This window comes from Orcinus orca, chromosome 3 (assembly GCF_937001465.1).
Source record: "Orcinus orca chromosome 3, mOrcOrc1.1, whole genome shotgun sequence".
Lineage (NCBI taxonomy): Eukaryota > Metazoa > Chordata > Mammalia > Artiodactyla > Delphinidae > Orcinus > Orcinus orca.
In genome coordinates this window covers 158,807,168-158,834,418 of record NC_064561.1, presented here as the reverse complement: position 1 = coordinate 158,834,418, position 27,251 = coordinate 158,807,168, and the positions used below count along the sequence as shown (strand labels likewise).

Sequence of the window (27,251 nt, the reverse complement as noted above, 5' to 3'; positions counted from 1 at the left end):
GGAAGATCCCACGTGCTGCGGAGCGGCTAGGCCCATGAGCCATGGCCTCTGAGCCTGCACGTCCGGAGCCTGTGCTCCGCAACGGGAGAGGCCACAACAGCGAGAGGCCCGCGTACCGCAAAAAAATTTAAAAAGTCAACCAAATCTGACATGACCCAGAAATAACAGAGACAATGGCATTAGCAGACAAGGAGTTTAAAATGGCTATTTTAAATATCTAAATAATTTAAAGGAAAGCACGAGCACAATGAAGAGAAAATGAGAGCTTTTCTTTTTTAAAGGCTAAATGATCTGGATCTGCCATTTTACATTTTGTTATTCACGCTGTAAAACTAGGGACTTGAAAAAAAACTGTCAATTAAATAATGAAGAAATGGTACCATGAATCATTATTAAAGTCATCTTCTACATTTAAAGAAAACATAACCGCGACTTCCCTGACAGTCCAGTGGTTAAGACTCCATGCTTCCACTGCAGGGGGCACGGCTTCAATCCCTGGTCAGGGAACTAAGATCCCACATGCCACGAGGCACAGCCAAAAAAAAAAAAAAAAAAAAAGATTAAAAGCAAAAAATAAAGAAAACAAGATAAACTTTTCAAATAAAAAACCCTGGCAAATCAGCTTCCACAAAAAGAAAAACAATCATTGCATTCAATTTCCTTGTTAACTTCAAAAAGTAAAAGAGTTGAAATATATTTGGGGCCCTATTAGATTTTAAAACTTAACAGTATAAAAGAAAAATATAACTCAATAATAAATGAAATTCTATTTTCAATTTCTGGTGTTAAATTAGCCCACACCTACATTTAATGTTAAGAAATCATTAACAAAAACAAAAAACAACAAAAAAAGAGAAATCATTAACAGTTACTTGATGAAGCACTACAGCATAATAGGTTATGAGAGCAAGCTCTGGAGCCAGACTGTTTGGATTTCAATTCCAATTTGGTCATTTCCTAGCAGTGCAACCCTGGGCAAGGCTTCTTACCTATTCCTCTGTCTTTTCATCTGTAAAGCGATGAAAACAACTCTTTCCAGCTCACAAGGGTTATTACGAGGATTAAGTTAAGTTAAAGACATATCAAGTTCTTAGAATAGAGCCTGGTACATGGTAAGCTCGCAATAAACGTTAGCTATTATTATTTAACCATGTGCAGAATCAGCACTTTGGCAGAAAGAGTTTATCCTATTTATAATGGTCTAAAAAAATCATACTAGGTACTGAGAATGCAGACATTAGTAACACATATTTCTTTTTTTTTAAATGTATTTATTTAATTTATTTATTTTTGGCTGCGTTGGGTCTTCAGTGCTGCACACAGGCTTTCTCTAGTTGCGACTAGCGGGGGCTACTCTTCGTTGCGGTGCACGGGCTTCTCATTGCGGTCGCTTCTCTTGTTGCAGAGCACGGGCTCTAGGTGCACAGGCTTCGGTAGTTGTGGCACGCAGGCTCAGTAGTTGTGGCTCACGGGCTCTACAGCACAGGCTCAGTAGTTGTGGTGCATGGGCTTAGTTGCTCCGTGGCATGTGGGATCTTCCCGGACCAGGGCTTAAACCCGTGTCCCCTGCATTGGCAGGCAGATTCCTAACCACTGTGCCACCAGGGAAGTCCTAGTAACACATATTTCTAACTCTAGAAATTTTAAATCAAAGGAAGGGAACATTCATAATATAACAACTAACTGTACTTAACTGGCTAGAATAAGATGTAAATAGGGCCATAAAAACAATATGAACCAAGAGCCCAGAGGAATAAGAAATTACTTGAGTTTGATGTTAAGGGCACGCATCTTTCAAAGGTTAGTTATGACTTTCATTTTTCAATTGTTGTACCAACCCACTGTCTCCCCAATAAATGCCTGCCGCAACTTTCACCAGACAGTTTGGGTTTTGTTTTGTGTTTTGTTTTGTTTTGTTTTGCGGTACGCGGGCCTCTCACTGTTGTGGCCTCTCCCGTTGCGGAGCACAGGCTCCGGATGCGCAGGCTCAGCGGCCATGGCTCACGGGCCCAGCCGCTCCGCGGCATGTGGGATCTTCCCGGACCGGGGCACGAACCCGCGTCCCCTGCATCGGCAGGTGGACTCTCAACCGCTGCACCACCAAGGAAGCCCTGTTTTGTGTTTTCTAATATCATTGGCACGTGGTAGGCAGCCTAAGGCACCAGGCTAGAATTAGCTAGGTTGTGTTTTCTGACATTCTTAAATGACTTGGAAATTCAAACTTATAAACACAGAATAATCGATAGCCAAATTTATGTAAAAGCCCATAAAAAACTATAGTTCAAATCCAAGGTTAATTAATTAACTATACTCATAATAATAATTTGTCAGTTATCAAAGAAGTACTATTCCCTGGCAACTCACTAGTCAATTAGGAAGTTATTCTATGTCTCAGAAAACATCTTGGCTACCTATTCTCAAATAATTGTTGGGGCGGCGGCGAGGGAGGATAAGATTATTCTAAGGTCAATTTCTCTTTACAGACATAAAAAAACCAGAAATCCCTCTGATGCCGCTATACAATGATTTTTTTCCTCTCATTGGAAATAAATGGTATTAGCAGTTTATAACTTACTGTCTATTGTACTGAAGTCATGCTAATAAGGTTTATCCACACCTTATCCACAATTAAATCGTACATACTGCACCCAACAGAACAAGTAATGCTTATTACAAAGTTCCTGTGACAAGTTCCTCAAATCCAAAATATGCTACCTTAGTTTAGTGTTGCTACTAAGAAAGAGCAGAGCCTGAACACAGACCAACCTTCAAATAATGTGTTCCATTTATCACTGGACCTTCTTATGGGCAATCATTTCTGCCTCGGAGGAAGTTAACAAAAAAGGACTCAGACATCATCTTTTGATGCAGTTCCCTGGAAAAGGGCAAATCTTGTGTGCCCACTCCAACAAAAATGTTATTCAGCTTTCCTCAGATATTTTTTAAAAATGAAAAAATCCCATAAGCAGAAAGCTGAATCAGTATGGGTAATATGTAAATGTTGTTTGATACTATTTTGAACACCCCAAAAAAGGTACAATAAAATAAGAGTGGTGGGACTTCCCTGGTGGTACAGTAGTTAAGAATCCACCTGCCAATGCAGGGGATACGGGTTCGAGCCCTGGTCCAGGAAGATCCCAGATGCCGCAGAGCAACTAAGCCCATGCGCCACAACTACTAAAGCCCACGCGCCTAGAGCCCGTGCTGTGCGTCAAGAGAAGCCACCACAATGAGAAGCCTGTGCACCACAATGAAGAGTAGCCCCTGCTCGCTGCAACTAGAGAAAGCCCGTGCACAGCAACAAAGACCTGATGCAGCCAAATATAAACAAACAAAAATAAATAAATAAATAACTGAGTGGTCAAAGTGTCTTGGCATCCTGACATTTCTGCCTTTTATTTTATTTTTTTCTATTTGGGCTTTTGTTTTTTAAATTTTTTTATTTTAGTTGATTTGCACTTCTGTCTTTTATTTTAAAAGAACCAAATTAATCTAAATCCAAAGAATAAAGTTACCCCTGAGATTATTAGCATACTTAAGACAACAGTATAAACTGGGGTGGGAGGAGGGGAGTTGGTTAAGTGAAGAGAAGATACAATAAAGGTTTAACCTATACTATCTACTAAAAGATTTAGCTGCTTCAATTTAAGCAGAATGTTGAATATCTTTTAAATATACTGTAACAAACCCCCAATGGAGGAATAATGTTCAAAATTCTAGATTAAAAGATGTTACTGTGATCCATATTGTCATTCATCCTAAATTACTCACTATGCAAAAAAGACTATAAGTTATACAAGCAAATTTTTAATGTATAGAATTTATTTATAGTTAACTCTTTTATAAAGGAAACTGTGAGTATATACGGAGAGGAAAAGGTCTTCAAAGGTTATTTATATCCCACTGCCCAACAATTATTTCAGTGAAAATGACATACTGGCAGGCACCTAAATAACTTCACTACAAAAAACTTCCATCTTCCTTGACATGTTACAAAAAAAAAAAAAAAAAGCAGCTTTGTTCATAAATTTGGCAGTCTAGCGACACCTTGTGACCAAACTGATCAATTACATGTCTTACGACTTCAGAAAGCAAAAAATACTATTCTTGAAAACAGAAAAGTAGTCTTTAAATTTTTTACTCTTTGTCTCAAATACACATATTTATTAATTTTTTTAAATTAACAAGATATATAAGTAATATTTAAATATCAGTAATTTTAACATGTATATATGCACACTGTAAATAATGGTAAGATGAACCCCTGGGTATCCATCCTCCCACCCCAGGTAAAGAAGAAAGCTTCATCAAGACCTTAGATGCTTCCCTTGTGTCTTCTCTACCTCAGCGGTAACCGCCAAACAAACTTAGGTTAATCATTCTTTTTTCTTTACATATAGTCTCACCACCTATGCACGTATCCCTCAACAATACAGTACAATACATAGTTTTGAAAACCTAGTAACAAGTACAGACTTAACTGTGTAAGGATAGGTCCACCCATTTTACCACCCCCTCTAATCCCTCTGAACAGGAACACTTCCTTCTTTCTGTCTCATTTTTACCTTTCAAAGGCCCAATCCAAGTTCCACTTCCTCCAAATACTAAAGCTCCCAAGGATTTCTTTCCTCTGGGCTACTGCACTTTCAGAGAACCATACTGTTAAACTCTAATCTGTTATTAATCTGTTATTAGAAATACACAACTGGGGACTTCCCTAGTGGTCCAGTGGGTAAGACTCTGCACTCCCAATTGCAGGGGGCCCCGGTTTGATCCCTAGTCAGGGAACTAGATCCTGCATGCATGCTGCAACTGAAGATCCCTCATGCCTCAACGAAGACCCAGCGCAGCCTAAATAAATAAATAGATAGATAGAAATATACAACTGTTCTGCAAATGAATTTTAAGATTCTTTTAGTATGGAAGCACTTCTTTTTAAGTTTCATAGTACCTACATCAGCATTGCTGCAATAACTGGTATTTGATACCACTCATTATTTTGAAGCAACTAAAAAATTTTAAATTAACAAACTGACCCACAGAACTGAACACTTAAAAATGGTTAAAATGGTGTTAGGTTGGATACAATTTTTTATTAAAAATCAGCTAGCACTACTTTAACTAGGTGGGAAGTAGATATTTTAATTTAAAAGAAATGTGCTTTTTTCTCCTTCTCCCACTCCAGATTCCTTTCTTTTACGCTGAAATTACAGGTCATTCAGGAACATGCAACCAAAGTGCTATAGGTGATATTTTGGCATTTACAGCCATCCTAAACTTCACAAGATGTTGTTTAAAAAAATTTAAAAACCACTTTCTTAGTATTAGCTTCTTGGTTTACACAAATTCCTAACTCAAATGGACACTCTGTTTCACAAAATCTTAATTATATTTAATACTTTTGAGAAAAGCTTATAGACTTCTGCCCTCCTTTCACTCAACCAAGTGAGAACAGCGCACACAGCTCAAGTTGAAAACCACTTTCATTTATCATACACATTGAGTACTGGATAAGCTACATGCATAAAATGTTACATAACCGGTAAAGTTTAAGACGTATACAGCCCCCTAAACGGTGAGATTCAACTCTTTACAAGCCATACTCCCTGTGTACCATGCGTACATAACAAAGGAAATCCAGTGGTCTAAGATATATTATTAACCCAAATCCCAATGTGCCATTAACATGTATGACGTAAGATAAAGAGACTGTTGATGGATGAAGCATCTGAAAACACCTCCACGTGCTAAGTGGCACCAAAGCGGTATCAAAAACATTGACGTTAAGGCAAGACAAACTATATTCCATAAAAAGAACTTTAGCACTCTGACTTACCTGACTTACCTCCCAAAAAAGTAAATACAACTTGAGAAACCCTCCTTTTGGTCAGCTGAGAACCTAATTACAAATTCTAATTTGCACCACCGGCAGTGGTAATGGCCAACAACAGCAGCACAACGTGAGCACAACACAAAGACTGCTTAGGCCAGTGAACTCCAGAGAGTGCAGAAATGATCCATCAGTTAGAAGGTACTAGCACTCCTATTTTTATCTCAAAAAAATCATATTTGCTAATATTTAACATATGGAGTTAACATCATACCCTCACTGAGTCTTTGTCAGCTGGCCACAGTTTGCTGAATAGGTGGAAGGCTCACCCAAAGAGGGCTGACAATGTTCTGAGCACTGTGACATACAGTCTTGGTATGTGCCGAGTAACTACCTAGCTTTAACCAAACAAACTTTCATCAAATGGGTAAAGTAATTTTAAAAGATTTCCTACAAAAAAATTGTAATTGAAGATGACATCTATATCACAACCACAAAGAAGGAAAGAGGGTCACATTAAAGTTTCTCTTACTCAATGAGGTAAAAAGTTATCAGCAGATCTACAAAAGGGTGGTCAAAAAAAAAACCCTCAAAATTATCAAGACAGGGCTTCCCTGGCGGTGCAGTGGTTGAGAGTCCGCCTGCCGATGCAGGGGACACGGGTTCGTGCCCCGGTCTGGGAAGATCCCACATGCCGTGGAGCGGCTGGGCCCGTGAGCCATGGCCGCTGAGCCTGCGCGTCCAGAGCCTGTGCTCCACAATGGGCGAGGCCACAACAGTGAGAGGCCCGCATACCGCAAAAAAAAAAAAAAAAAAAAATCATCAAGACAAACTTGTGAATAAGCTTATGTTCTCTACCAATAAGAAGGAAGAATGAACCCTGCCATAGTATAAAGTGCCCATTTATTGTCCTACTACCTAAGTTTGGAATATGTGTATTCACATTATAAATAAACAAACACGCAAAACTCAATCTTTTACTGATATAAGAATATCTTCATAATACAACTATTACTTTAGAAACTCTATTTATAAGTGAGAAAAATGACATGTTAATTACCAATCTCTGACAACCTCCAAACGTTTTTAAAACAGTCTAAAAAGCAATATATTTGAACATGAAATGAAATGAGCATAGATGTATGCAGAAGCTATGTTTTATATAACAGTACAGAGGAACAACAAGCTAACTCAGGTCCTATACTCCAGGAGTTTACTATCTAGAAGATTAGACAAATACACAAGTAACTTTAAAATAAATGTAGTCATTAGTGCTATCAACCAAGTAAGTGTTCCTTCCTACAGCTGCACTTCCTATCTCTCTAAAGTTAGGGGAGGCCATGTGACTTGCTCTGACCAATGAAACCTGCACCACACGTCATTTCTGAGCAGAAATTTAAGAGCCTGGGTGATCTGTTATTCTCTTCTTTCCTTTACACTAGTGACTGACAGTGCTCCAGATGGTGGCAGCTCCATCTGCCCAGCTGCCAAGATGAGAATGAAGTGGCCTGTGACTGACTTACAGTATGAGTGAGAAGTAAACTGTTGTTTTAAGCCACTGAGGTTTTAGGGTTGTCTGTTACCACAGCTTAACCTAGCCTATCCAGAATAAGGCAGCATGAAGTAATTTTGACAAAGAATGACAGGAGCTAAGGAAGCTAAGGAAGTACACTATATCTGATTCACATCTGCTCAGTTTTGTTAAAGGGGATGAAATTTTAAAAACCACTATTTTCCCTATTTAGTGACTGATTAACTTTCAAGATTGCCTAACTAACTAAACAAGCTTTTGGCTATTTTGTCTAAGTTCCTTTCAAAAGGATTTTAAACTTTTACAAAAATCTCTCAGAGAATTCAGTTTTTAGTTTATACACAGAAGCTTACCACTAAGTAATTCAATCCAGTTCTGGACCGTTTCTGGAGGCTGAGTCTCCTTAACGTGCTTTAGAGCTTCATCAAGAAGAACATCCCCTGTTGGAGCATCTGACTTACAAATCACCTAAAATGTAATCAACAAGAATCACATGATCTACTTGATCTTTCTAAACAAAAAACTTAATTATGCAAACACTTCATTATGCTTAAAGCCCCAAGTGTTCATACAGTATCGAAGTTCAGATTTTAAACTAATTCCATACTAAGGAAATCCAATATTTAACCTAACCAGATTAGCCACAATCATGAATGAAAATTTAGCTACTGTGCAATAATTAGGAAAGCAAAATGGTAGAACAGTTTATACTCATCGGAATTCCATTTACTGCTAAACCTTGGGCTATCTGATCCAGAAATTCATTTTTTAAACATTTATTAGTTATAGAAACAGACTCAATTATACATAAGAATTGAATATAGAATAAAGGTGGCATTTCATATCAGTAGAGAAATTAATTTTTCAATAGCTATAATAAAACAACTGGCTCCTCAGAGCTTATACCACAATAAATGAAGATTTAAATATGAAATATAATTGAGGGGATGAGAAAGTTTTCTCAAAATTGTGACAACAAGCAGAATCCTTGAAAATACCAATAGTTCTGATTACATAAAATTTTTAAATACTACAAAACTTTAAGTTAAGCACTTTAAGAGCAGAAAAACCAGAGGTAGGGTATAAGAGAAGAAAACGCTACACTGCTTTAACCAAGTACTAGATCTTTATAGCCTTCAATAACGTTCTTGGCTAAACAACAAATTTCTGGTTGAAATTCTATAATATCAAAGTTGAATTTGTTATATTACTTTACATTACCTGTTAAAATGTTATGAAATTTAACAGTATTATTTTAAAAATGGGAGTCTTCCCTCAAACTTGTCCTTGACAATACGTCCTTTCCTTTTTGCTCAATCTTATGAAAGGTTAAAAAAAAATACAGTATCTGAGACAACATGACCCAATGGAAATATAATTAGAACCAGAAATACACAGCACAAATCTATTTTAAAAATTTTTAGTAGTTATATTTTAAAAAATGAAAACAGGTAAAATTAATTTTAGTATGTCTGATTTAACCCACCATAGCCAAAATACTGACATGTAATAAATATTTTTAAATTGAGACTGTTTTACATTCTTATTTTTCCATAGTAAGTCTTCAAACATCCAGTGTGTTTTTATTTACAGAATGTCTCAATTTGCACTAACCACATTTCAAGTGTCTGGCTCATAGCCACATATGGCTAGTGGCTACCATCCTGGACAGTGCAGATATAGAACATCTTCATCATCACAGAGTTTGATTGGAAAGTACTATTCTAGACCATGCTTTTAGTAGGGAGTCAGAGAAAATAAGAAAAAAGAAAGGAGAACTTTGGGAGAAAAAGTTGTATGTCTATATGCTATGGTCATGCCACCACTTCTTACTTCTCACTTACTCCCTAAATCTACTTCCATCTGGCCTGAACACCCAGTGCATGCCCACCCCTTTGAGAATGGTCTCACGGTGACAATAAGCTGGGTAGAGTTGGATCTCTTTTCTTATGAAATTCTGCCCCCCAAATCTCTCTCAGATGGACTATTTTTCTCCATCACCTCTGCAATCATTCTAATCTACCTAATCTGATTAACTTTCCTGGGATTAAGTTTCCTAACTAGCTTCCCTGAACTAGTTTTAGCCTTTTTCAATCCATACTCCTCACTGATCTTTCTAAAGATAAATCTTAGCATGACATTCCAGCTTCTGCTTAAAATTCTTCAATAACTCACAGCAAGTTCCAACTCCTTAACAAAATCCAACTATGTGTGGCCCACTAGTAAATATTCCTGCCCACACATATAATTTATATTTAGGGTTTTTCTTCTTGGAGGACAAGCCTCATTCTTAAATATAAACAAATAACCAAGGATGACAAGACACTTGAAAGTCTTCAACAAGGAAGAGACCAAAAGAGAAAATAAGAACTGAAGAAACAGATAACACAGATAAAGAAAATTCTCAAAAGAGCAGTAATATCCTCAGGGATTTAAAAGAAAATCTTACATCCATAAAACAAGAAGAATAAGAAGCCACGATACAGAAAACGGTTCCTGGAAATCAAAAACATGAAAGCCACAATAAAAAACTCAACAGAGGATTAAAAGGTAAGAGAGACCAAGAGAATGTCAATTATATCCCAAAAAAGCTAGGAAACAAACCAGAAAGAAAAATAACATAAAAATCAGAAAGAAAATAAAGAACAGCCAAGAGGTCCACTCCACCTTATACAGTTCTAGAAACAGAGTGAAGATACAAGAAATAAAACTTTCCAAAATCAAAAGACACACATTTCTGGATTGAAGAAGCCCAAGCATAGTGAATTTTAAAAGACCCACATCAAGGCATATCATACAATTTCAGAACACTAGAGATAAACAGAAGATCTTAAATGCTTCCAGAGAAGAAAAACCAGGTATCATACAGAGATTGACAATCAGAAGGGCATCAGACTCTAACAGCAACTCTGTATACTAGAGGACAATGGGGAAATGCCTTAAAAATTCTGTGGGAAAAATCTAACATTCTATTCCCAGCCAATCTGTCAAACAGAAATATGGTACAATAAAGGAATTTTCAGGCATGCAAAGTCTCAAAACATTTTCCTCCCACGAGGGTGGAAAACATTAGATCCAGAAAACAGGGGGCTGAAAGCAGTAAAAAAAAAAAGTGACAGGAAGTCCCAGTAGAACCAAAGCATAACCAGTCCAGACTGGAACACAGGCAAATTTTAATGGAGTTATCTGATGTATATGAACATTTGAAAATTAATAATCTAACTTTTCTCTGATGGAGCATGTAAGAAAAAAGGAGAGCTACATAGAAAACTTTAAAAAAAGGGATTAACTCTAGAAAAAAACAAAACTATCTAAGAAAGGAAATCACAGGATATAACTTAACTCTACAGAAAACAGTATTAATATAGTTGTAACAATATAAAACAATCATTACTGTTTTGCCAAAAATGATGATATAACTCTATTAGGAAGATTGAAAGGTAGGGGTAAAAAGTGGTATGTAAGAGAGCCAAATATTCATCTATTTCTTTTGGCTGCACTGGGTCTTCATTGCTGTGCACGGGCTTTCTCTAGTTGTGGCGAGCGGGGGCTGCTCTTCATTGTGGTGCGCAGGCTTCTCATTGCGGTGGCTTCTCTTGTTGCGGAGCATGGGCTCTAGGCGCGTGGGCTCAGTAGTTGTGGCTCGCAGGCTCTAGAGCGCAGGCTCAGTAGTTGTGGCACACGGGCTTAGTTGCTCTGCGGCATGTGGGATCTTCCTGGACCAGGGCTCGAACCCATGTTCCCTGCCTTGGCAGGCAGATTCTTAACCACTGCGGCACCACGGAAGGCCCGCAAATATCCATATATTTTAAGTAATAGATGTAAGTAAGTAAAGAGCATCTCCAACTGATTTATCAAGAAATGGCAGTATAAGCTTATTTAGAAATATGGAGGTAAATGCCCAAGTAAGTGAAAACTGTAGCAAGCTGAATGGTGACCCCCAAAAGGTGTTCATGTCCTAACCCCCAGAATCTAATCCCCAATAAATCTTTGTAGATAAAATTAAGTGAAATCAGATCTGGAGATGAGATTGTCCTGGATTATCCAGATGAGCCCCGACATGCAATGAAAGTGTCCTTATGAGTGACATACAAAGGAGAGGGTGATGTAAAAACAGAGGACAGAGAGAGATGCAGCCAGAAGCCAAGGAAAGCCTCAAAGCCATCAGAGGCTAGAAGAGGCAAGGAACAGCACATTGTGGCCTCCAGAACTGTAAAGAGAATTAATGTCTGTTGTTTCAAGCAACCAAGTCTGTGGTAATTTGCTAAGGCAGCCTTACAAAACTAATACAAGGACTGAGAATGGCTGCCGCCCAGATACAAGACTAAGGAGTGGGGAAGGGCAGGTAGAAGATTGCTATTTTTTTTGTTGTAAGTCTTTAAGTACAATTTGATTTTATAACTATCATATATGTATTATCTTAATATAATCAATCATTATTTTTAAATGAATAGATTAAATCATATTGCAGTATTTTCCCAAAAGACTATCAACTGCCTAGTTAAGATCATACAAACAGGTAGATTGAAGTAAAAAGCCCATGCAGGCAGGGAACATGTGTCTCTTGGTCTCCAATGTATCCCCAGAGTCAAGCACAATGGATAGAAGACTTAAGCACTAAATAAATAAATGATGAATGAATAAATGAACGAAAGAGCAAATAATTTGTTGATAATCAACACAAAACTGGTTTCTGTTCCAAAAAAACCCAAATAAACAGTATCAAAATCTTTTCACTTTAGGTCAGGGCTCCATAACATTAATGTAAAATTACCTATAATTTCTACTATTAGTAGTAACCAATGTGTATATTTCATTGATAATTATAATGACAAATTCTTAAGGTTTCTGTCCTCCATAAATCTATGGTTGCACAGTAAAACAAATAAAAATTTTATTCTGCTTTATGACATAGATATCTAAAACAGTAACTTCAAAACTAATCTCATGCCAGCTCATTTGACTCTAAATGACTAGATTTAATTTTAATATTCCACGAGGAATATTTTCTGCCATACCGTGTTTACTTTGCATACAATCTTCAAGAATACATTTCTTTCTTTCCTATAGGATTATTACTCTCTCTGGCATTTCAATCAAAAAATGTTCAGTTTTCACCTAAAACTTTTTGGATTTCATTATAAGACAGTGTATTTAGGAAAAAATAGCTTTGAAACACCCCACGTCCCCCAAGAAACAATGACAGACTAGAAGAGAAAGAGTCTTGAATATTTTAGATTGAGGTTAAAGTTAGAAATTCTAAAAACTAGTCAATAATACCTCTATTAACACAGACCTTCACAGTGGAGAGGCAGAGATGTGAAACCTACTTGTATTCTGGCAAAAAGATCAACAGCCTATGGACAGTTAATTTGCACAATACCACTTTTGAGTAGTTACGTCAAGTTTTCCAAATCATGGCTTTCAGGAGCAGCAAATAAAGTCTGGAGTCTTTCTGAATATATAGGATGCAATGGCCAGTGATCCTAACAATGAATTACATTACTCATTATGCGCAAAGAACCAAAAACCCAAGGATGCAAGAAAAGATATGGAAACATGATTCAATAAAGACTTAACTTTAAAATCAACTTCTCTTCTTTAATTTTTGAAAGCTATTAGTAAACAACAAGGTTCTACTGTATAGCACAGGGAATTATATTCAATATACTGTGATAAGCCATAATGGAAAAGAATATTTTTAAAAATGCATGTATATGTATAACTGAATCACTTTGCTGTAAGCAGAAATTAACACAACATAATAAATCAACTATACTTCAATAAAAAAGAAAACTATTAGTAGAAACAGTCTTCATTTTTAGGCAGCACAAACTCTTTAAAAAGGAGATGTTATATAGGCCCCCTCTTACCTTTCTTGTTAACAGACTTTTACGTCTCATTCCACAAGCCTCTAGCTGTAACCTTCCTCTCAATGCTAATTCAATTAACATACAGCCACGTAATCCAGATGATATACAGTCATTCCAAAATGATGTGTAACCCTATTTAAAAAAGAAAACAAAAGAGCTAATTTACTTTGAACTCAGAGTCAAGAACAGAATCACTTTTTAGCCAAAGTTATTTCTTGTGCCTTTTACCTTGCATGTCTTTCCATAATTAAAATACTGAAAAAATAGTTACTATACATTATTAAACTAGGATTTTCAGGGATTTACTGTCTTTTCACCACTTTCCTTACATGTAGATAAACAACAAATAACTTTGGAACTCACTAAGTTATGTGCTAATTAGGCTCTTTCAGATTGCAGGCAACAGGGCTCACCCACTCAGTTAACCTTAGATTATAGTCGTTTATTACTAGTATACGTGGGCAAATTAAGAAGCTCAGGAAAAATAATCTAGCCCAATGTAGCCTCATGGAGAATTAGAACATCGTTCAATGCTGTTTGCAATAAAAATACAAGGTTAAATTTGGAAGAATGTATCAGAAAACTTACATACGGGGCCATGCCTAAAGTTCTGAATAACAAACTGTAAAGCGATCGGATTCCCCCACCCCACCAAGAGAAATTTAAGGGCAACGTCCAAGGTGGAAAAACAGCCAGACAGAATGAGATTGATGGACAGCCAGGGATCTGGGAATTCTCAAGTGAAACAGGCATCACCAGATAAAGTCAGGGCACTCTTTGGGAGCTAATAACTGGGACTGTCCAAATTATGAAGCCATGAACTGTGCCAGCAGAGTTGCCAGCTATTAAAGTGCCCAACTCTGAAGAGAAAGCAGAAGTGATAACTGGTTCTGGTTAAGGCTCAGAACAAGGTAACATATAATTTTGATGGGAGGGAGAACAGGTCAATGGATTCTTTGAAGAATGGAGGACCAGGAATAGGGAGGCCTAGACCCTTGGTTTCGGTACTTTCTTGAGGTCAGTCTTGGTACATTGCCAGGTCATGGTGGTCAGCTTGTATTTAAGAAGATGACTGACCATCAGGGTCCATGGGACTTCACCACTGACACAAGGACTTAAATGACAAAGCTACCACTTCTGAGAATGAAGGCTTTGGGAAAATAAAAATTTGGATGAAGGGAGACACAAGGAGATAAAAATATCAATTCAAAGAGGGAGATTTAAATGTGAGGCAGGGAAAGCAAACACTGACTAGATTTGAGGGAATCCTTTTAAACCTAAGTGTTAGCGATCTGATTAAATTAAGACTGCCAGATATTAGCTAAGTGGTTAATAAGACCAATAACTTACAGACATCAGGTACAATCGATGGCTTCTGTATCCATCCAAAACAATTAAAGCCCTAGGAAGCCTAGGAATGGATTCACATAAAATCAAAGTTACAGCTATCGGGCTTCAATTGGCCTGGACGTACAGACAGAGTTCCTAGGTGAGCCTCTAAAAACTATAAACAATAGAGTACACCTCATAAAACAGTGATGGATGTAGACAGGACCATGCCCTGTCTCTGCAGCCTGGAAATTTCAGATGAACAGTACTCATTAGAAGCTTACATTTGCTAGCAGAGAACGAAATACACCTCAGCCTCAATTGCTCTCAGAGTAATGGCAACCCAGAGATGTTAGCAAAATGGAGTCTTTAATAACAGACTTCAAAGTTTTACATTTAATGAACGGCTTTTGGGCATTACCATAAAAAGACAGATGCTTAAACAGAATTGATTTCATGTGGGAAAATAGACAAATGGGCGCGGACAGTTCTGTAGCAAAGCTTCTGGGACACATGAGCAATATTCCAAAAATAAATGAAGCCATCAAAGCCACACCAAGGGGCTTCCCTGGTGGCGCAGTGGTTAAGGATCCACCTGCCAATGCAGCGGACACGGGTTTGAGGCCTGGTCCAGGAAGATCCCACACGCAGCGGAGCAACGAAGCCCGTGCGCCACAACTACTGAGCCTGCGCTCTAGAGCTCACGAGCTACAACTACTGAAGCCTGCGCTCCTAGAGCCCGCGCTCTGCAACAAGAGAAGCCATCGCAACGAGAAGCCCGCGCACCACAAGGAAGAGTAGCCCCCGCTCGTCGCACCTAGAGAAAGCCCGAGCGCAGCAACAAAGACCCAACACAGCCAAAAACAAATAAATTAATTAAAAACAAAACAAAAAAGCCATACCAAGCAACAGAACAGGCCAGCATGTTGATGACACCTGCTAAAATCTGCATCATAAAAGTAGGATCAGGAATTAAGCAAGTTGCAGGAGGTAGGAGGCGGGGGAGAAAGGGTACTTAGAAGGGCAGTGTTAAATTAAAAGATTTTATGGTATTACTGGATAAAATGACAATGCCATCCTTAAGAATTATGTCTATTAGAGGGAAAGCAGTATGTTGGAAAAGCGTCAAGTGAATCTGGTCATGACCTAGGCCAGCAAGATTCTGCAGTGAATCCATGTCACAACACATGTGAGCAGAACTACTGAGAAGCCAGAGCACCAGCTTAGGCCTTGCCAAGTGCTAAAGAGCCCTTACATCTTTTAATCTCTAGTGTTAACCTTAAAACTAGATCTCATCGATCCCCAAACATATATTTTAGAAGTTTAGTATCTCCATATGAGATAATGGATGCTAAACCTACTGTGGTAATCATTTCATGATACAGGCATGCCTCGGAGATAACACGGGTTTGGTTCCAGACTACCACAAGAAAGCCAATATCACAATAAAGCAAGTAACACAAATGTTTTGGTTTCCTAGTGTATATAAAAGTTATATTCAAACTATACTGTAGTCTATTAAGTGTGCAATAGCATGTCTTAAAAAAAAGTATATACCTTTATTTAAAAATACCTTATTGCTAAAAAATGCTAACCATCATGTGACTACGCAGCATTGCCACAAACCTTCAATTTGTAAAACATACAATATCTGTGAAGCACAATAAAATAAAGTATGCCTGCATATGTAAACCAAACCATCATGCTGTACACTTTAAATTTATATAGTGATGTATGTCAATTACCTCTCAATAAAACTGAGGGAAAAAGTTTTATCTCTGATATTGGGATGCATTTTAAAATAGATGGTACCTTAGATTAAAGGAAATATGGTATTGCAACTACTGAGCTAACCTTAACCCATGGAAGAGGGAAGAGACAGGTGGCATAGGCCTCACAGGTGCCCAGCTGTGTAATGATGAACTAGAGCCTACCATGTCAGTTACTGGGCATCTTAAAACTTGGTACAAGATTGGGTGACTGAACATCCAGACCCAGGCATGCCATCAATCCACCTGACTTCTCAGTGGAAAAGATTTTATAAGAGCAGGTCAGTAACAACCACACTGCCCAGAGGATTTTGTCCTCAGATAAACCACTACTCCCTGAAACAATTTCAAGAAGCTGCAGTCTAAACAGGATGGTTATATGTTCAGGGCATGAATGTGTTTATGCCCCAGTAAAAATCTTATACCCTATCTGTGAAAAAGGCAAGCCAGCCACATTTAAAAAGATGGTTAAAATAGGTGAGGAAGACCTGACAGTATCAAGCAGTTTACGATTTGGTTCAAAAGCACAACTAGCTACGTGTGCAACCATACTGTGAGAGAGTAAAGAAATAGCAATGATGGGGAATTCCCTGGCAGTCCAATGGTTAAGACTCGGTGCCTTCACTGCCGTGGGCCTGGGTTCAAGCCCTGGTCTGGGAACTAGGATCCCACAAGCTGCACGGCAAGGCCGAAAAAAGAAAGAAAGAAATAGCAATGATGATCATTATAACAAATTATGACTATGTATTCAGTGACACTGCACAGCTCTTGTGCTTGGAAGCCAATAATCATTTCAGACCCCCCAATGGGTATGAGATTCTACCACCAGTGATGGAGGAAATAGCTTCATATCCCAGGTTAGTCCAAGGACAGGGTACTAGTGCTCAAAGTTCAGGGTCACACCAAGGGAGAACCACTGGCCAGGCAATCAACTTACTGATGAAGAAGCAGCACTGTGCTGGGAATACCAGTAGCCACAGGATCTTGAGGATGTCCCCCACTCACTGTAGAAGACTCAACTGGGTCCTGATGGAGGAGGACAACCACCAAAAAAAAAAACTATTTTGGGGCCCTACAAGTTCAAGATTATGATCAGAACCAGCTCCTGATGGAGGCTGGACAACCACCAAAAAAAAAAACTATTTTGGGGCCCTACAAGTTCAAGATTATGATCAGAACCAGCTCCTATTCCTAAAATAGAATGGGAGAGGCAGAGATATGCCAAATAGAGGTGGATCATACACTGCCCTCACAGAATCCAGAGAAACACGATTTCATTAGGTTCATGGGTCCGAAACAAGGGGAAACAGACAAGAATAAACGGGTGCATTAAGACCCTAATACGGTTTTCCTGGTGAGTTGCGCTGCTAGAAAATCAAAACAGGAACATTCAAAAGTCATACCATGTGCAGCTCACAAGCTTCCAACAAAACCAAGAACAGAACACAAGAGACAGGGACTCAGAAGGCCCTGGAAACTAATGCAAAGCACCTCTACTTACCTTTCACCAACAATCTACTTTAATAATAACAACTAATAATAACCAGGTAGGTGGAGACTTTCCCAACGGAGAGCCAACTAAACTGACTACAGAGTGCTCCAATCAATCTTACGTTGTTGGTAATACTCAGCATCAGACACTCAGACAAATGGCCAACCTTTAGGCAGACCTCAAGAGAAGCTTGTAACTTAAACTGGGATAAATGACCTTTATCATATAGTATGCCACTCCGAAGCAAGGAGCTAAGTAGAAGGAATGAATGGTACAGTAACGAATGAGGCAACGATATGAGGGACAAGCTCTGCAGACACAATCCTTCCCTCAGTGGGCAGTTCCAAGATCTAAACTTAGGGGACAGAGACTACATACATGAAACCTGATGTTGCTGCAGATCTAAGCAACAACCTCCAGCACAACTTTTTCTCAGGGATAAGATAACATTTATTTGGATCTCTATTTGCCTGATTCCCTTTTCTTCTCAAGTGGCTCAACCTGAATAGGGGAAAAGGGAAATGCTCACTGGGCCCCTAAATATGCAAACACTGAGTTCTCATCATTCAGGTTACGAGCTCCAGAATATTTAACCAGAGGACGTTTGTTGTTTAAGACTGAACTCGAAAGCCTGGCCACCTGCAATAAAATATTTAAAACATAGTGTACAAGTATCGTAAGAGGTATACAACCAAAAGTATTATGTGATTTTCCTTCCTAGAACATAAACACACACACTCATATAAAAAATAAAATGTAAGCACAGAATAAAAAATACAGAACATGATATATATATAAATAAAACATGAAAAACAGGTACAGAATAGTATATATAAGGTATGACCCTAATTTGAAATTATATAAACATATATGCATAGAGAATGTTTATATGTATTAATACATAAAACCCTTCTGTATTAACATATAAAACCCACAACTACTGAAGACTGTGTGCTCTAGGGTCCACATGCTGCAACTACTGAGCCCGTGTGCTGCAACTACTGAAGCCCGCAGGCCTAGAGGCCATGCTCCGCAACAAGATAAGCCACCGCAATGAGAAGCCCACGCACTGCAACGAAGAGTAGCCCCTGCTTGCCACAACTAGAGAAAGCCTGCGCACAGCAACGAAGACCCAACACAGCCAAAAATAAAATCTAAAAAAAAGGTGTTTTACTTATTAAAAAAAAAAAGACAGCCTACTTATATGGGTTATGTTTGCAAATGATATATCTGATAAGAAGTTAATATCCAAAATATACAAAGAATTTATACAAGTCAACATCAAAACAACGAGAAACAACCCAATTAAAAAGTGGGCAGGGGGCTTCCCTGGTGGCGCAGTGGTTGAGAGTCCGCCTGCCGATGCAGGGGACACGGCTCCGTGCCCCGGTCCGGGAAGATCCCACATGCCACGGAGCAGCTGGGCCTGTGAGCCATGGCTGCTGAGCCTGCGCGTCCGGAGCCTGTGCTCCACAACGGGAGAGGCCACAACAGTGAGAGGCCCGCGTACTGGAAAAAAAAAAGTGGGCAGAAGACCTGTGTAAACATTTTTTCCAAGGAAAACATACAGAGGGCCAACAGACTCATGAAGACATAATCAACATCACTAATCAACAGGGAAATGCAAATCAAAACCACAATGAGATATACCATCTCACACCTGCCAGAATGGCTATCATCAAGAAGACAAGAAATAATAAGTGTTGGCAAGGAAGTGGAGAAAAGGGAACCCTCGTGCACTGTTGGTGGGACTGTAAATTGTAGGAGTCACTAAGGAAAACAGTACGGCGGTTCCTCAAAAAATTAAAAATGGAACTGCCGTATGATCAGGCAATTTCACTTCTGTATATTTACTTGCAGAAAAAAGAAACACTAATTCAAAAAGATATATATGCACACCAATGTTCACAGAACCACTACTTACAATTGCTAAGATATGGAAGCAACCTAAGTGTCTATCAACAGATGAATGAAGAAAATGTAATATATATATCACTGAAAGTTTCTACTACTTCTAGTATTTTGTCTTTCTTTATTATATTACTGCATATATATATATATATATATATATATATATATATCTAAAGTGGAATACTACGCAGCCATAAAAAATAATGAAAATTTGCCATCTGCAGCAACATGGATGGTCTTGGAGGGTATTACACTAAGTGAAACAGGTCAAACAGAGAAACACAAAAACCACATAATCTCAGTTATATGTGGAATCTAAAGATAAGACAAAGAAAATAAAATGAAAACAGACTCACACAGAAAACAAACAGGTGGTTGCTGGAGGGGAAGGGGATGGGAACAAAATAGGTGAAGGGCATAAGAGATACAAACCTAAATTTATTAAATAAATAATATACAGCTAAGAAATATGGTCAGTAATATTGTAATAATTTTGTATGGGGACAGATGGTTACTAGACTTAGGTGGTGATCATTTCATAACATATGAAAATGTCAAATCACTACGTAGTACACTTAAAACTAACATAATATTGTGCATCAACCATATTTCCAAAAACAGTAAATAAATATATACCCAAAGAAAGAAAGAAAAAAAGGAAGGAAGGGAGGGAAGGAGGGGAAAAGGAAAAGGAAAAAAGAAAAGGAAAAGGAAAGGAAAGAACTACAAAGTAAACCAGAATTGGGAGGTCATACAGAACAGGCCTAAAGAGCCCAGACTTTGAAACTACAAACACCTAACAATTCAAAATAATTACTAGGTATCAATATATGTACAAGGTACACAGAGGAGTTTTCATATTTTACCAGCTATGTTTCTGTTTTTATGCACAAAGTATTTCAAAATGAAATCACTAAAAACAACCTATAATGTTGAATTCTGTTGTGACCAATGTTTCAGAAATGGCTTTCTACATAGACTTTCCTCAGCAAAAGAAAATACCAGTTTTCCAAAAACATTTGGGATTTACTACCAAACTCAATCCAAAATTTGTACTAACTGAGGCCACTCTTGGCTCACATCCCCCTTTTAGAAAACTTGTCCTCAACTACAGATTTTACAGAAAGAGATGACTGTACTCTGCCACATCTAACTGGACCAGGATGTGCACATTAAAGTTTTCCTCCTGGGAATCTGAACTTGGCCCACAGAGGCTGGATCAGTTACATGCGCATGGGCACTGGAGATGTAATTGGTTATGTGGATTCAGAAGCCACTGGCTATTTTGCACAAATGCAACCAGAGAACAATGATAAACAGAAAGATATACAAGAGATATGGAGAGCAGAAATGAGAGAACACACAATGTGAGACAGACCAAGACATACACACAGGGAACACAGACACACACAGAGAATGGCATCCTAACAACAGAAGCATTCCTGTATCTTTGGGCTGTACTCCTAAACCTTATTTCCACGAGATTCACCTATGTCTCCTTTTCTTAGGCTACTTGGAGGAGATTTCTGTTCTTGCAAGCAACTGACTTTTAGTAATGCCAGAAGGACTTTAATGAAATAATAAATCAGTAGTATCTGGCAAAGGTTTTTGTAATTCAAGTATAGAATCTATAACTAAAATATTCATCACAGGCTAAAAAATATTATGTGTGGCCAAGAAATTCAAATTTGCATAAATGTAACCTTTAGTTGCTATTAGAAAACCAGTAAGCGTGATTATGACAATAAGGGCAGCTGCTTAAGAGAAAACAAACAGCAGTCCCATCAACCCAACTAACCAATTTGTCAAAGAACAAATTAGGATTTGCAATTATCAAATACCACTTACACTTTAAGTGCCACATTCCAATTAATCTCATCCAAATGAAACCCTGACAGCCCCAACCTTAAAAGACAGAAAACACACATGCATTAAGACCACATTAATAATCATTTATATATCAAACAAATTCAAACTGAGGGACATTCTATCAAATAACGGGTAAAGAACTAAAGGAAACTATATTTAAAGACTTAAAGGAAAGAATGACAATGACTCATTAAGAAAAATAATGATTCATCAAATACAGAATCTCAGTAAAGAGATGGAAATTCTTTAGTTAAAAAGTATGACTGGGCTTCCCTGGTGGCGCAGTGGTTGAGAGTCCGCCTGCCGATGCAGGGGACACGGGTTCGTGTCCCGGTCCGGGAAGATCCCACATGCTGCGGAGCGGCTGGGCCCGTGAGCCATGGCCGCTGAGCCTGAGCATCCGGAGCCTGTGCTCCGCAACGGGAGAGGACACAACAGTGAGAGGCCTGCATACCAACAACAACAAAAAAGTATGACTGAGGGACTTCCCTGGTGATCAAGTGGTTGGGAACCCACCTTCCAAGGCAGGGGACGTGGGTTCTATCCCTGGTCAGGGAGCTAAGATTCCACATGCCTCAGGGCAACTAAGCCCATGCCACAACTACTGAGCCCGCGCACACCACAACTAGAGAGAAGCCCATGTGCCACAACAAAAGATCCCATGTGCTGCAACTAAGACCTGACGCAGTCAAAAATAAATAAATAAACTTTTTTTTTTTTAAGTACAACTGAAATGAAAAGTTTACTAGAGGAGCTCAACAGTAGATCTGAGATGAGAGAGAAAGAATCAATGAACTTGAATTTAAAGAACAAAAGGAAAAAAGAATGAAGAAAATAAGGAAAGCCTCAGAGACTAAAATTTTCAAGCAAGCCTCCCAGCAGTTACAGGAGTCTCAAAAAGAGAAGGCAGAAAAAATAACAACTGAAAACAAATCTGGTGAAAAATATTCATCTAAGATCCAGATGTTCAATAAACTCCAAGCTGGATAAACACAGAGAGATCATCATACCTAGATGCATCCCAGTCAAACGGTTACATAAACAAAGAGAATATATATTGAAAGCAGCAAGAGAAAACAACTTATCACATATAAAGGAACAATACAATTACCAGATAACCTCTCACTAGAAATACTGGAGACCAGGAGGCATTAGGATAACATACTCAAAGTGCTGAAAGAAGCAAACTATCAAACAAGAATCTATACCCAGCAGTATTACCCTTCAGAAATGAAGGTGAAACAAAGACATTCACAGATAAACAAAGGCTGAATTTGTTGCTAGCAGGTCTGCCTTACAAGTCCTGCTAATTGAAAGTAAGTAACATCAGACAGTATTTCAAATCCATATGAAGTAAAGATAGATACAAAGGTAAATAAACAGGGAAGACTATGTATTTTCTCTTTTTGCTTTTAAAAACTCATTTAAAAGCAAAAGATTGCATAAAACAGTAAGTATAAAACAGTATTGTTTGGGTTATAACACATAAACATATTTCTGACAATAATGCACAAGGGGGGGTAGTAAATGAAGATATATTGGAACAAAGTTTCTGTATTTTGCTGTAATTGAGTATTACTTTAAAGAAGAGTAAGATAAAGATGCACATTGTAATCCACAGAGCAACTACTAAGGAAAAAACTCAAATGGATATAGGTATGTAGGGAGGGAGGGAAGGAAGGAGGGAAAAAGGGAGGAGGAAGGAAATTTAAATAGTATAACTTTAATTTTATATTTAACACAAAAGAAGGTAGTAAGAGCAGAACAGAGAGACAAAAAGGACATTTGACATAGAAAGCAAAGGGCACAGTGGCTGGTGTAAATCCAACTCTATCAATAATCACATTAAATGTGACTAGATCAAATACTCCAAAGGTAAAGTTTCCAAGACTGGATAAAAGATCTAACCATACCTATGCTGTTTATAAGAGACAGTTTAGATTCAAAGACACAAACAGGTTTAAAAGAATGAATTTTTTAAAAAACCATGGAAACACTAATCAAAAGAAACTGGAATAGATATCTTAACATGAGACAAAGCAGACTTCAGAGTAAGGAAAATTAAGAGGGACAAAGGGGAATATTTCATAATGATAATGAAGTTAACCATCAGGAAGATTTAACCCCTATACATATACACACCTAACAAGAGAATCCCAAAATACGTGAAGCAAAAACTGACAATGAAAAGGAGAACTAGACAATACAGTAATAGTAATTGAAGACTACACTGATAACTGATACAACTAGAGAGAAAACACCAAAGATACAGAACTGAACAGTATCAACCTATTTGACTTAAGTGACATTTATAGAATGCTCCAACCAAGAACATCAAAATACACATTCTTTTCAAGCACACTTGAATTATTTTCTAAGATACCCCATATGACTGTCCATAAAACAGTGAATTTAAAAGGAGTGAAATCATAGAAAATGTTTTACTCCAAGAGAATTAAATTAGAAATCAACAGAATAAAATACGGGAAATCTCCATGTGAGAATCAATCTGTCACTTCTACATAATCCATGGGTCAAAGAAATCACAAAAGAAGTTAGGAAGCAGTATTTTGAACTGAATGAGAATAAAAACACAAAATATAAAAATCTATGGGATGCAGCTAAAGCAGTGTTTAGAAATTTAGCTTTATTAAATATCTATATCGGGCTTTCCCGGTGGCGCAGTGGTTGAGAGTCCACTTGCCGATGCAGGGGACACGAGTTCGTGCCCCGGTCTGGGAAGATCCTACATGCCGCGGAGCGGCTGGGCCCGTGAGCCATGGCCGCTGAGCCTGCGCGTCCGTAGCCTGTGCTCCGCAATGGGGGAGGCCACAGCAGTGAGAGGCCCGCGTACCGCAAAAAAAAAAAAAAAAAAAAAATCTATATTACAGAAGAAGAAAGATCTCAAGTCAACAAACTTATCTTCCACCTTAAGAAACTAGAAAAAGGGGACTTCCCTGGTGGCGCAGTGGTTAAGAATCCGCCTGCCGATGAGGGGACACGGGTTCGAGCCCTGGTCCGGGAAGATCCCATGTGCCGCAGAGCAACTAAGCCCGCGCACCACAACTACTGAGCCTGTGCTCTAGAGCCCGTGAGCCACAGCCTCATGCCACAACTACTTAAGCCCGTGTGCCTAGAGCCCGTGCTCTGCAACAAAGCCACAACAATGAGAAACCCATGCACTGCAACGAAGAGTAGCCCCTGCTCACTGCAACTAGAGAAAGCCCCCGCACAGCAACGAAGACCCAACACTGCCATAAATAAATAAATTTATTAAAAAAAAAAAAGAAACTAGAAAAAGAGCAAACTAAATCCAAAGCAATCAAAGGGAAGGTAATAATAAAGATTAGCATGGAAACCAATGAAATGCAAAACAGAAAAATAGAAGAAGGAAACAGTCAATGAAGCCAGGTTGCTTCTTTAAAAAGATCAAGGTTAAAACAGGAGTAGAGGGGAGGAAGAAAGGAGAGGGAAGAGAGATACACAAAGGTACCAAAATGAAAATACAGTAGGGACATCACTTCCAATCCTACAGAAATTTAAAGAACTATAAGGCAATACTATAAACAACTTTATGCCAATAAATTAGACAATTTAGACAAAATGTTCAAATTGCTGGAAAAACACCAATTACCAAAACCACCTCAAGAAGAAATATAAAATCAGAATAAACCTAAAACAAGAAATTGAATTAGGTAATAAAAATCTTCACACACAGAGTGTCACTGAGATGTAAGAAGAACGAATATGGACCACATGTTGAGAAACCTGAATACTGGCCACAGCCACAAGGAAGACTTGTTAGGGGATTTTAAGCAGGTCATTTAATATCCTCTCTGAGTCTCCATTTTCTCCTCTACCCAATGAGACAGACAGACTTCAAGCATTCTACAAGTATGATTCTAATCAGTTAAGAATTCCCTAAGGGGGTAAGTATGTGGCTTAGGGAAAAACAGGATACATGATCTATTTTAATTTCCGAAAAAGCATCTGCAAGTCAATCATCAAGGGTATTTTTAAAACTGCTTAATAGCAATATAAAGAAGTGTCTGAAGAATAAAGTTAACATATCTCAGGATAAACAAACATTTATAATGCGGTTCCTGAAAACTGATGTTTGGCACTATTATACATAATGTAGAAGAGAACAAGAAAATTTTCCAGTTTTCATGTAACACCGAGATCTTCTTAAATATTAAACTGATCAAAGAAACAAAATGAGAAAAAATTTCCTGAGACAAACAAACATGGAAATACAACATATCAGAATTTATGGGATTTACCAAGAGCCTCTAGATAAACGTTGTGATACTGGCACATGAACAAACAGACCAAGAAAATAAAATCTAGAAATAAACTCAAGAGTACATTGAAATCCAGTATATGATGAAGGTGTTATCTCAAATCATATATCTGATAAGGGGTTAATATCCAAAACATATAAAGAACTCATACGACTCAACAGCAAAAAAAAAAATAATAATCCAACTAAAAAAATGGGCAAAGAACCTGAATAGACATTTCTCCAAAGAAGACATAATCAGCATGAGAGGGAAAGATGGACAGTTTAATCATTAGTATTAGGACAACTGGATAGCCATTTAGAAAAACAAAACCGGATCCATACTTCATATTATACACCAAAATTAACTCCAAGTGGATCAGAGATTGAAATGGAAAATCAGACAGTGTAAGTACTAGAAGAAAATAGGAGTGAATACCTTCATAAACTGGGAGTGGAGGAAAAAACAAAAACTTCCCAGCTATTACTCAAAATCTAGAAGAAATACAGACTGATAAACTACACTATACAAGTTTTTTTAAGTATGCATGGCAAAAGCATAAGCAAAGTAAAAAAACAAATGAAAATGTAGGAAAATATATTTATAACATCACAAATACATAATTAGTTCCTAAAAATTATAGGAAAATAAGATCAATACTCAATTTTTTAAAGGCAAAGATATGAACAGTAAATTCACAAAAGAAATGAAAATGACTCAAACATATGAAAAGATGCTTTGTATCATGCACAACAACACACATTTAAATAACATAAGGAAAAAAAAACCCAATTCAAAAATGGGCAAAACAAGTGTCCATCAATAGATGAATGGATAAACAAATACATACAACAGAATATTATTCAGCTTTAAAAGAAAGGAAATTCTGACACATGCTACAACACTGATGAACCAGGTCTGCTAAGTGAAATAAGCCAATCACAAAAAGGCAAACACCGTATGATTTCACTTATATGAGGTACCTAGAAGAGTAAAATTCATAGACAGAAAGTAGAATCGTAGTTGCCCGGGGCAGGTGGGAGGGGGAGCAGGGAGTCGTCGTTTAATGGGTACAGAGTTTCAGTATGGGATGATGTAGTAGTTCTGGAGATGAATAGTGGTAATGGTTGCACAATAAGACAATGTCCTTAATGTCACTGAACTATAAACTTAAAAATGGTTAAAACAGTGAATTTTGTTATGTAGATTTTACCACAATTTTAAAAACTAGGGCTTCCCTGGTGGCGCAGTACTTGAGAGTCCGCCTGCCGATGCAGGGGACACGGGTTCGTGACCCGGTCCGGGAAGATCCCACATGCCGTGGAGCGGCTGGGCCCGAGCCATGGCCGCTGAGCCTGCGCGTC

At 38.1% G+C, this 27,251-nt stretch overlaps 1 protein-coding gene across 3 annotated transcripts in view; it reads right to left on the bottom strand.

Annotated features, from left to right (window-relative positions):
* Positions 1–27,251, bottom strand: part of GOLPH3 (golgi phosphoprotein 3) — a 53,290-nt gene that overhangs the window by 4,425 nt on the left and 21,614 nt on the right. Inside the window, exons 2-3 of one of the 3 annotated variants that reach the window (XM_004266031.4) lie at positions 13,235–13,366; positions 7,715–7,829 (exon numbers count right to left, since the gene is read on the bottom strand). The exons of 1 other annotated variant lie outside the window; for it this stretch is intronic. In XM_004266031.4, the coding sequence (XP_004266079.1) occupies positions 7,715–7,829; positions 13,235–13,366 (247 nt within the window). The remainder of the gene's footprint in view (positions 1–7,714; positions 7,830–13,234; positions 13,367–27,251) is intronic. One more of the 3 variants, XM_049708019.1, reaches the window with a different exon arrangement.